The sequence below is a fragment of the Petaurus breviceps genome, unplaced genomic scaffold (assembly GCF_028583685.1).
Source record: "Petaurus breviceps papuanus isolate PSGF00001 unplaced genomic scaffold, PetGlider_PUasm1.0 187, whole genome shotgun sequence".
NCBI classification, from domain to species: domain Eukaryota; kingdom Metazoa; phylum Chordata; class Mammalia; order Diprotodontia; family Petauridae; genus Petaurus; species Petaurus breviceps.
Window position 1 is genome coordinate 11,436 of NW_027185799.1, and position 10,923 is coordinate 22,358.

At 44.0% G+C, this 10,923-nt stretch overlaps 1 protein-coding gene across 1 annotated transcript; it reads left to right on the forward strand.

Moving 5' to 3' along the window:
- The first annotated feature begins 2,943 nt into the window (after positions 1–2,943).
- LOC138163073 (cathelicidin antimicrobial peptide-like) lies at positions 2,944–6,497 on the forward strand. The gene is made up of 4 exons (XM_069090557.1): positions 2,944–3,222; positions 4,723–4,830; positions 5,086–5,157; positions 6,282–6,497. Exons 1-4 carry the CDS (start codon positions 3,037–3,039, stop codon positions 6,405–6,407), a joined length of 492 nt encoding a protein of 163 aa, XP_068946658.1. The 5' UTR covers positions 2,944–3,036; the 3' UTR covers positions 6,408–6,497.
- The last annotated feature ends 4,426 nt before the right edge of the window (positions 6,498–10,923 follow it).

Here is a 10,923-nt window from a genome sequence, read left to right on the forward strand (position 1 = left end):
CCATATTTGTCATTTTGATGCCTCTAATCAGTAGACACCTACTTACCTTCTAGGTCTTTACTGCTACTTAAAATGGTGCTATAAATAGTTTTGGAGTAGAAGAGCTCTTTCCTATAGGCCTTTGACCTCCATCAGGTACATTAACCTTATTTACCTGTCTTCCTTGCTATAGTAGGTGCTTAATAAATCATTATTCCCTTCTCTTCTTGGCTGAGAGTTGTTAGACTAAGGTGGCAGAATGAGGCATACATTTTTAGAGACAGCCAATTTAGATTTATTTTGCTTGTTTGTATTTTTTTGTTACAAAGGAGAGTGGGTGAGTGGAGGGAAGTCTCTGAGAAGTAATGTATTCTTCCTTTCAGACAAATTGGACTACTCACTGTTCTTTCATCCCATCCTGCCCTCTCCAGAAGGAGTGGATATTATGATTTCTGTAATGGCAAGCAAAGTAGCCGTTTTTGCTGTTTTTCTGGATTGAGTTTTAGCCAATCAAGTGCCTTTGATTGAGTCTGCCTTTGACTGAACTAAGAGTCTTTGATTGGAAATAGTATGTTTTTCATTGCTTGGAGGGAGAGGAGAGCAGCAGCTCAGAGAGAGACAGAGAGAGAGAGAGAGAGAGAGAGAGAGAGAGAGAGAGAGAGAGAGAGAGAGAGAGAGAGAGAGAAGCAAGCATGAGCAGGATAGGGGAACTTGCTTGTGGGGAGGCCTAACAGAAAGAATATTTGTGATGTCAGCACTCTATCAATCTATGTGTTGATTTCCTGGACAAAAGCCCTGTCTGGTGATTTGTGTTGATTTCTCAGACAGAAAATGAATTGACATGATAGTGCTGGTAATGTGTGTCAATATTGTGATAGTCCTGTTAAGCTTTATCTTCCTAGAAACAGAATCTTTGGGGAGGAGACTCTGGAGCCTGCTATCCATTAGGAATAGGAAGAGCATGGAGTGGAGCAGCCCCTGTGAGCTGAGACAAGGAGCAGGAGCAGAGTGCTGCCTATGTGTGAATCCAGGCAAGAGTTGGGAGCACTCGGCCCACAGAGGAAGAGTCATGGAACATGGAAGTCAACCTCAAATCAAGATGAAAGAGGATTTTACTTGGATGCTACATATTGACTGAAGAGATTGTAACTTACTATGACCTAGGGGTGGATGGTGTTTTGTATTTTCTGCTATGCCTTAAGGATGTATTATGCTAGTAAAATCCTAATCTGGGACCCCCTGACTTTGCGAATACAATAATATATGCTGTGTGGGGATTCTGAGGAATGTTATAAGATATACTGAATGATATGTTTTGTTTAAGACTATGTGACCACCTTAGTAATAAGCTGTTATGTTATGTTGTTATGAATATTATGGTTTACTTTACTGAACAATGTATCATTCTGAATAGAGAGTTCATTATACTATGGTATTAGTTCCTTAAAATTATTCACAGCATCAGTCCTCACAGGTGCTGGTGTGCTTGATATTACTATCTCAGACAAAGTCATGGCTAAAATAGATTAAATTAAAAGAGATAAACAGAGCAAGTACATTTTTCCCACATTTTTATAACCCTCTATTACTATATTATTACTTGAAAAGCACATGGTATACATTATCTAATTTGATCCTCACCACAATCTTGTGAAACAAAAGTTGTTATAGACAATGAAGCAATATCGATACTGAATGGATGTGCACCAAATACTGCCTCCATGCATCTGTATAGGCCATAGCTGCAGGGGAGCTACTCCCCCATCTCTACCTTTTGACATCTTTGCCTGTCTTCAACTGGATTATTAACATCAGCCTCCTAATTGGGATTCCTCTCTTTATTATCTCTCTTCTTCACTCCATGCTCCATTAAGCAGCTACATTAATATATCTAAAGCATAATGACATGATCATATCATCGCCCTGCCTTCCTATTGCCTTTAGGATGAAATCCAAGCACTTCTGTTGGACCTTTAAAGCCTTCCACAGTATGGCTCCCCCCTTCTTTCTGCACTGATTTCATTTCACTGCCCTTCACATAGTGTAGGTTTTTCCTAAATTGGATTACTTGCTGCTTTCTATCTGACAGATCATCTTCCACCTCTGTGCCTTTGCACAGGTGCTCCACCATGTTTACAATGTTTTCTCTCCTCTTATCCACCTTACAGAATCCCTACATCACTTCCTGTAAGCTACCACCTCCTACATCAGACACTTGCTGATTCCTCTCCTCCTGTGCCCTCCTCACCCACTGACTTGCCTGATTTCATCTTCCACCTCCTTGGATCTGCACAGGCCAGGAATCCCCAGGCCACCAATGCTCTCTCTATAGCTCTTCCTCTCAGAATCCTTATCCTGTTTCAGGCTCTGGTTAGAGTCATCTCTTCTGACTGAAGAAAGTCTATTGTCTGGTCTGTAATATTCTGTTAGATGTATAGCCTGTAAGGCTGATCTGTCAGCATGTAGATTTGGTGAGTTGAATGGGAAGGAGGCAAGGGCCTTTTTGGGACCACTTTACTAAGGGGAATTAGGGAACCAGAAATCTCTGTTGATCCTTGGACCCTCTGCTTTTAGAGAATGGGGCCTGAGCATTTTGGGAAGATCAGATGAGAATACAGAGATCAGTTTAAGCAACACTAACTCTATTTCTAAATTCTTGAGAAATTGGGGCAACACAATGTGCTAATTGACTGGATGATACACCCATCTGCAGGCCCTCTTGTAAGACAGAGAGAGATGGGGAAAATATTTATTTCTTCACATCCCTTCACCGCCCCAAACTTCCTGCTTTTCTCCTCTAACTTTTCTCCATACTTCCCCTCTTTCCCCAACCCATTTTTTGATTAGATATAGGGCTGCATGAGGAAATTGAAGAAGGGGACTCTCAGTGCTCGGAACAAGAGGTGACCAATGACAAAAGAATGGGGAAAACCACAGACGTCAGGGAACTGTTAGTACTGGATGACTGGAGGTATGCATTGTTTTTGTATAAGGATGAGGAGGAGCCAGTAAATAAAAGACAGCTCCTTTCTGCCCACAGCATTGAGGGCCAAGAAGATGAGGGGCTCAACTATGCAGGCACCCATATTGGTGCTGGGGCTGCTCAGCCTGATGACTCCCTTTGCCTATGCCCAGGACCAGAGATACCAGGATTTGGTCAATAGATTCATTGAGGAATACAATGCCAAGTCAGGATCAGAAAACCTCTTCCGTCTCTCAATCCTGAATCTGCAGTCTGGGGAAGTGAGTAGCACTGGGATGGTGGGAGAGGGCTTCACCTGCCAAGACTCCCTAATATGACCCCTTCACTTCAGAAAATCATGATTTCCCTTTGGGCAGACATTGTGATATTGAGGAAAAAGTGATAACTAGTTGGCAGAGGGGATAGAGCACTGGCCCTGAAGGTCAGGGAGACCTGGGTCAAATGCACTCTCAAACACTTAGTAACTATGTGACTGGGCAAGCCATTTAACCTGTTTGTCTCAGTTTTTTCAACTGAGAAATGGGTATGATAATAGTGCCTACTCCTAGAGGTGTTGTGAGGATCAGATGAGACAATAATTGAAAGCACTTAGTACATTGCCTGGCATGTAGTGGCATTGTATAAGCATTCACTATTATTATTGGAGCCAGAAGACCTGAGTTCTCATTCTTGGTCTGACACATTTTTCTGACTCTGAGCAAAGCATGTTCCCTCTCTGAGTTTCAGTTTTCCCATCTGTATGAGGGACTGGCCTCTCTCACAATAGCCCTCTGAGGACTCCCCTGCCTTGAATTCCCTTCCCCTTGCCGCTGATTTGCCAATTCTGCCCCCACCTCAGAGCAGAGCTCAAGTTCCCCATCAGCATTGCCAGGCCAGAGCTCCTCCCTCCCCTTGCCCTACAGCACTGATGGGATCACAGGCTGTCAAGCTGGAAGGGACCTTACTCGTCCCTGAGTTTAACCCCTTCCATTTACAAAGTAGGAAATCCTGGTCCAGAGAAAAGAAGGGTAAACAGCAGTAAGTAACAGAACTGAGATTGGGTGAATGAACAAATGGATGAGTGAATGACTGAAAAGGCATTTCTGAACCCAGTGCTTTCCCTCTTTTAATGCTTTCCTATTTACCCTGCACATAGCTTGCTCTGAGTAGATGTGTTTGCATGCTGTCTCCCTCTGATTAGATTGTAAGCTCCTTGAGGGAAGGGCTGTCTTCTGCCTCTTCTTGGATCTTCAGTGGTTAGCACAGTGCCTGGCACATAGTAGGTGCTTAATACATGTTTAGTGATTGATTGAATCCCTTGCTATGTCCCAGGAACAAGGCTAAGCACTCAGCACACAAATACAGTCCAGGGGTTCAGGCTCCACATCCAGGATTCTTGTCACTACTGAAACTCTCATGTGGCTCTGAACAGGTTTAAACTTGTATTGTTTTTTCTTTTCTGAGGGTTTTTATCTCCCCACTACCCTGTGGTGTTCCCTGAGGACAGGGAATGTGGGAGCTGAGCACAGGAGGACCCCAGATGTCATTTAGTAGACACTGAATGAATGACTGTTCTGGATGCCTCCAGTTCTGACACTGCTGCCAGTGTGAACTTGGGCAAGTCACTTAACTTTCTTAGTTCTTAATTTCCTCATCTACACATCACTGGGGTCAGACTACATGATGTCTAAGGTCCCTTCCAACACTAAATAGCTTGCCCCTGGCCCCAGAGGGCTCAGATGTGGCCTAGGTCTAAAAGGTTGTCCTGCCTTTGTCCCCAGAACAATGATCCTGCTACTCCTCGACCTCTGAGCTTCACTATCAGAGAGACTGTGTGCCCCAATACTGAAAATCGCAATCCAGAAGAATGTGACTTCAAGGAAAATGGGGTGAGTGTCCTGGGCTGGGGAGGGAGTCTGACTGAATGAGTCTCTTTCTGGGGATATTCCCACCTTGGGGCAGGGAGGGTGCTGAGCTCTGCTTTCCTGCTGCCCTGAGGAAAGTGACTTGTCCAAGATGAGAAGCAGAAAAATCCTTCCAGTGGGCTGCCCTGGGACAAAGCTTGAGCTTGCTGTCAGTCCTGGCAAGTCAGGGACAGAGGTTACAGACTAGCATTCCTGAACTCTCTCTGCAATCCTTCACAGCTGGTGAAAGAATGCAATGGAGCCATTGCCCTGGATTCTCCTAAGCCCTCTGATGATATTTCCTGTGATGAGGTAAGTGATGAATCCTCATTGGGTTCCTGGAGAAGAGCCCAAACTTCCAGACTCAATTAGGGATCCCTTGGAGGCTGCTGGGATTGATCTATAGCTAGAGGAGCTTGGGATCAACTTTGACCTTTCTGCCCTCTTTCCACCCTTAGCCTCAGCCTGGCCTCCCTTTTCTTCCTCCAGGTTCCAGGAGGTAATATAGGTCCAGTAGCAGGAGCATTTCTCTCCCCCATCCCCCATCCACCTCACCCAACTCCAGTTCTGGAGCTAGAGAGGTCTCCAACTTCAGAGTCTGAGGGAAAGAGGGGGAAGTAAAGAAGGCCAATGGGACAGGAAGGGCTTAGACCTCTGTTTCCAGAGAATCAACTAGAGGTTTTTGAACTTGAGAGAGCCCTGGAAATTATCTACTTCAACTCTTCCTCCCCCATTTTACAGAGAAGGAAACTGAGGTTCAGAAATGTGAAGTGACCGCCCCCCCAAAGTCATAGTGCTAACTAATGTCTGAACTGAAACAGGTGTTCTGACTCCAGCTATCTTGCTAACACCAAGAACTCTGCTCTGTCCCATGTGATGAGCTGGGGTAGCAGAACTAGAGTGGTGTGGACTAGGATTACCACCTCTGTCCCTGCCAGCCTCTCTGAGGAAGGGGCTCTGAGTTCAGATGTGGTCATGCCAGGGGCATGGCCAATGTGACCTGGTCCCAAGCTGTTCCTGGAAGGTAGGAGCTTTGAAGGGCTGGGCTGAGGATTTCTTGTTCTCTACATCTTCTGGGCACAGAAACAGGAGGAGGGTGTCCTAGGAATACTTTTTATCCTTTTCAAAATGAACATGAAGAAGCCCCTGAGGCTTTAGCTTTCTGAACTGGGGCAGTCCTGGCTTCAGAGCTGCAAGGCTGAAGATTTGGGGGTGAGTCCTGGGTCTGTCACCTGCCAGCTGGGTCAGGACCTGTCTCAGGTTTCCTCCTTTCTAATGGGGAGGTTGCAGCAGGAGACAGTGGAGGGCCCTCCAAGCTCTGACTATCATGAAGCTCTAAGTCACTCCATTCCTACAGTGGGCAGGTTTTTCTTCCCTCTTCAGCTTGACCCTCAGAGGCCCTGGACTAAGAAGTTCTGTTTATCTTCCCTCTGCAGCCTGAAAAGAACAAGAAACGTAGATTTGCCCGTGGTTTGCGGAAGAAATTGAAGAAACTGGGTAAAAGCATTAAGAAAAGACTCAAGAACTTTCAAATTGGATTTTCTGTCCCATTTGCTGGTTAGACTCCTTTGTGAGATTGAGTCTCAGTTTCTGTTTAAGGCCATGCACTCTACCTTGGTCTCCTTAGATGAATAAACTCTGGTTTTACTCTCTCTGCCTCCATGTTTTCTCACACTTCCACCTCTATTCTGTTCATTTCTGGCTGAACATTTAAGTACTTATGCACTCAGACTGCACAAAAAAGATGAACCTCCCCTCACTCCCCCTCCCACAATGTCTCCCCTGTAGGAGCTTATAATCTAGGAGGGGTGGGAGAGGGATCAGGAAAGGAAGCACACAATGTAACATGTGGCAGTGGGTGGGAACCAGGCAATGTCTAGACAAAGTGGTCTAGGAAATCTGTGAGAGAGATCACTTCATGGTTCGGCCTGTGGGGGGCAAGAGACCTGTGAAGGCTTCATGGAAGAAGTGTCTGAGCTGGTCCTTGGAGGAATGGAAGGCTTTCATGGGCAGAGAGGAGAAGGGATATATTCCAGGCACAGGGAACTCTTTGGGCAGCTCAGGATAAGGCTATGGAACAGCAAGAAATCTAGTTGGCCAGCAAAATCCTTAGAGCATTATGGGGTGTGGCTTGTAAGGTGGTACAGGAAGACTGGGACCAAGAGGGTCATAGATATGAGGCCTTCCCCATAAGTTTATAATTTATCCTATAGACAATAGGGTGTTCTTGAAGATTTCTTGTTTGTTTGAAGCAGGGAAGTGACAAGATCATATGTTTTCACTGGGAAAATAATTTCAATATGAAGTTGTATCTAGAATGGAGTAGAGAAGAAAGTGATTACATGCAGGGGGACCAGTCACGAGATTACTACAGTAGGTGAAAGGTGATGTGGCCTTGCTGTAGGCTGGTAGTTTTAGGAATGGAAAAGAGGGGTTGGATGGGAAAGGTGAATTGTACGGGATAGGAGGGAGAATTGGCTAGATTTGGCAAGTGACTGGATGAAGCTCATGGTGGAGAAGGCAGAGTGAAAGTTTTTTTTTGTTTGTTTGTTTATTTTGTTTTCTGGAGGGCAATTGGGGTTAAGTGACTTGCCCAAAGTCCCATGGCTAGTAAGTGTGTCAAGTGTCTGAGGCCAGATTTGAACTCAGGTCCTCCTGCTGCCAGGGTGGTGCTGTATTCACTGTGCCACCTAGCTACCCCAGGCAGAGTGAAAGTTGACTCCGTTACCCTGGGAATTAGCTGCCTACTTAGACCCAGTGCTCTTTAGAGAACTCAATCCAGTGATTTTTGTGAGCAAGCCATCTGTAGTGTATGTGGGGAGAGAAGAAAGGAAGACTTGTACCTCTGAATAGGAATGAATTTTACTAGGAAGAAGTGGAATCAGACCCAGATATCTTATCCCTGTCACCCAAACCAATATCACACTAAGACCCAAAGCCTTGCAGACTGTCAGAGATCAACACACAGGCTGGGGGGCAAACCACTCACTTGCTCTAATCTTTGCTCATCACCAGTTCTCTGAATTAGAAACTCCCTCTCCCTACTCTAGACTTAAAAATAGGCACAGTCAGCAGAACACACAAGTTTTCACACATTCCTTCACTCTCATTTCTGTAGAGTCAATTCAAATTCCACAGAGTCTCAAAATCTACTGCTTTTTTTGTAGTAGCATCAAGGGAATGAATGTCTGTGAATGTATGGCCAGTTGTAGCCTGGCAAAAGAACCCAGACAGAGCTGTAACTAAGATAGGGTGGTGGGGTTTTGTCCTGATGATGGACTTCCAGAGGCATGATTAATCTCTGTGGTGATCCTCCAGCTTGTCCCCCCTCCCTCATCTGGGCCCAGGCTGCCACCCATCCCCCCCAAGGTCTACTGTTCCTAGACCCTTCTCGCTGGGCTCATACTCTCAGGGTAGCCCTGTCCACAAGCTATCGCCATCCCCACCCCATTGCCACATCCTGCTAGGGATTTGTGATCTGGGTACCATCATCTATTCTTTCAGAACATGGGGCACAGCTGCACCTGGGATAGACTATTTTTCGATCTTAATTCCACCCACTCCCAACTGAATTTACCTTGGGCTTGAGATTCTTACTTTTCATTTAGATTTTGTCCCAGTCTCTTAGGCATAGTGATTTTGCCTTTCAATCAGGCAGTAGACAGATTCTATCACACTCATTCAAAATGACTGGAAAATATCCCTTCTTTCTGGAATTTCTTGCATGCTGTATTAACTTATGTGATTATTATATTTAAGAGAGTAGAAGCATCTCTGTGTTTTTCTTATTCTTGCTTCAGATTCCTTGATTTTGTCTTCTTTTCCAGCACCTAGAACAGTACTTTGCACATTGTTCTTATAGATTTGACTCAGTTCTCTGTATATTTTAGAAAAGAGACCTTTATCAGAGACACTGGTTGTAAAATTTCTTTCCCAATTTTCCACTTCCCTCCTAATCTTGGTTACATTGGCTTTATTTGTATAAAACTTTTCAATTTAATGTAATCAAAACTATCCATTTTGTCTTTTGTAACGCTCTCTAACTTTTGTTTGGTCATAAAATCTTCCCTTCTCCATAAATCTGACTGGTAAACTATTCCTTGCTTTCTCAGATACTTTGCACATTGTTGGTGCTTAATAAATATTTGTTGAATTGAATAACCACTTGTTAAAAATATTATGGGGGATCATGACCCTGAATTAATTGAGAGATTGAACCATATGGCCCCTAAAATCACTTCCAGTTCTGAAATTCTATAAATAATCTTGCTCTCTAGCCCACATGCAGCCTTCCTAGGCCATTGGAGCCAACACTATTCTCTCCATCTTCATCAATGGCCATTGCCCTACTTGTCTTTTATATTTGGTAAAAATAGCTCTTTGTGGCACTTTAAAGTTTACTAATCTCCTAGTTTGCATTATCTCAATTGGTCATCATAACAACCCTGTGCTAGAGTTATCTAGCACAGACAGTGTTATTCCGTTATAGACTCGAGGCACCCGAATCTCAGAATCAGCAAGGGATTTACCCAAAGTCAAACATCCAGTAAATACCAGAACCAAGACCTCAACTCTCATCTTCTCACTCTAGACCAACACTCATCGCATTATACTCATCTACCTTTGGTGCTGTTCACATGCCTGTGTGGCCAGAGAGAAATACTTCCAAAATAACTCTTACATGTGATACCTCAAAGTCCTTTGGAGAATTTCTAAGCCTGACCTTTCCCCCATAAAAGTTGAGAACTTTTTTAGATCAACTCAGACCATACTTCTTTTCTCCTCTGAAAATTCAGGTTTCTTTCACCCCCAGAAACTAACTTACTTCTCTGTCTGAAAGAAAATCTGTTAGCCTATAATCCTGAAACAGAGTATCAGAGCAAAGGCTGAGAGGGACCCTGAAAGATATCAAAGGGAAGAAAAGAAGGGGAGAAAAAAGGCAGAAAAGTTGAGAGGGGATATCCTGGCCCCAGTGTGACAGGGGGAGTCTGAGATCCTTCCAGTCTTATTTTCCTATCCTCCTTTTCCCATTTTCTGTTCTCTAGATAAACTGGACTGTTTACTACTCTCCCATTCCCCCTTTGCAACCCCCCTCCATGTATTTGCATAGGCTGTGCCCTATGCCTGCAATAGAACTTCTCTCCATCACACATTGACATCTATTGATATCCTTCCCCTCCTGCAAGATCCAATGGTCATGTTTTCACGGAGTTTTCTCTGATCCTTCCACCTAGAACTGATTCGTTCTTCCTCAAATCTTTGTATGCTCTCCTTGTGTATTCTATTTGTGTGAAAAATGTAGCTTATATAACCCTCTGATCAAAGATGATTTGTATTAGGCTTTCCTCATTGGTGGAGATTGCTTACTTAATACTCTCTGCCTGTGAAATGGGGAAGAGAGATCCTGATTTTCTGGCTTCCATCATTTAGAGAGAAAAAAAAATACGCTTCCCTATTCTCTCCAAGGACAGGGCCCTTTAGATAGAGAAAAAGACTGATGTTAACTAATGAGGTGATTTTTATGCAAATGGACAGAACTTTATACTTTTTTGTCTATATATACCACTCTACCTGGTTTGTAAAACCACCAAAAATATTCTCCTTTTGAACAAGTCCAACCATATCAGGGTCTATGAGGTTTTCTGGGAGTTCTAGAGTCTCTGTTATGGGGGCTTTCTGAACCCTTTTCGTGATGCTTATTCATCTTTTGTGTCCATCTGTCACCAAACTCACATGTGGTTCCAAAAAGCTGTAGCAAGGGCAGAGACCATACCCTAATAAAACTATCTGGGCAGCTGACTAAATCAAATCCATTGGTAGGTTAAGGGGAGTTCTACCCCAAGCATGTGAAGACTTCCCCCAGTGGGATGGGTCGATGAAACCAATTTGTTCTAAAGGCCATGAAGGTAGCTGAAGCCAGTGCTCTGGAACTCTTAGAGCTTGATCAGACAGATGCCAAGTTCATCCATTGCATCTCAGGCCATTACCAGTCATCTTGACTTTTGCCTTGCCATTTGATTAATCTAATGACTAATCTAAGAGGTACTAAGATATCAGTAACTCTCATTCAAAATAACT

Coding starts and splice junctions, on each gene's coding strand:
- LOC138163073 (XM_069090557.1), top strand. CDS start 3,037: ATGAGGGGCTCAACTATGCAGGCACCCATATTGGTGCTGGGGCTGCTC. Junction 3,223..4,722: donor TGAATCTGCAGTCTGGGGAA/GTGAGTAGCACT, acceptor CTTTGTCCCCAG/AACAATGATCCTGCTACTCC. Junction 4,831..5,085: donor GTGACTTCAAGGAAAATGGG/GTGAGTGTCCTG, acceptor AATCCTTCACAG/CTGGTGAAAGAATGCAATGG.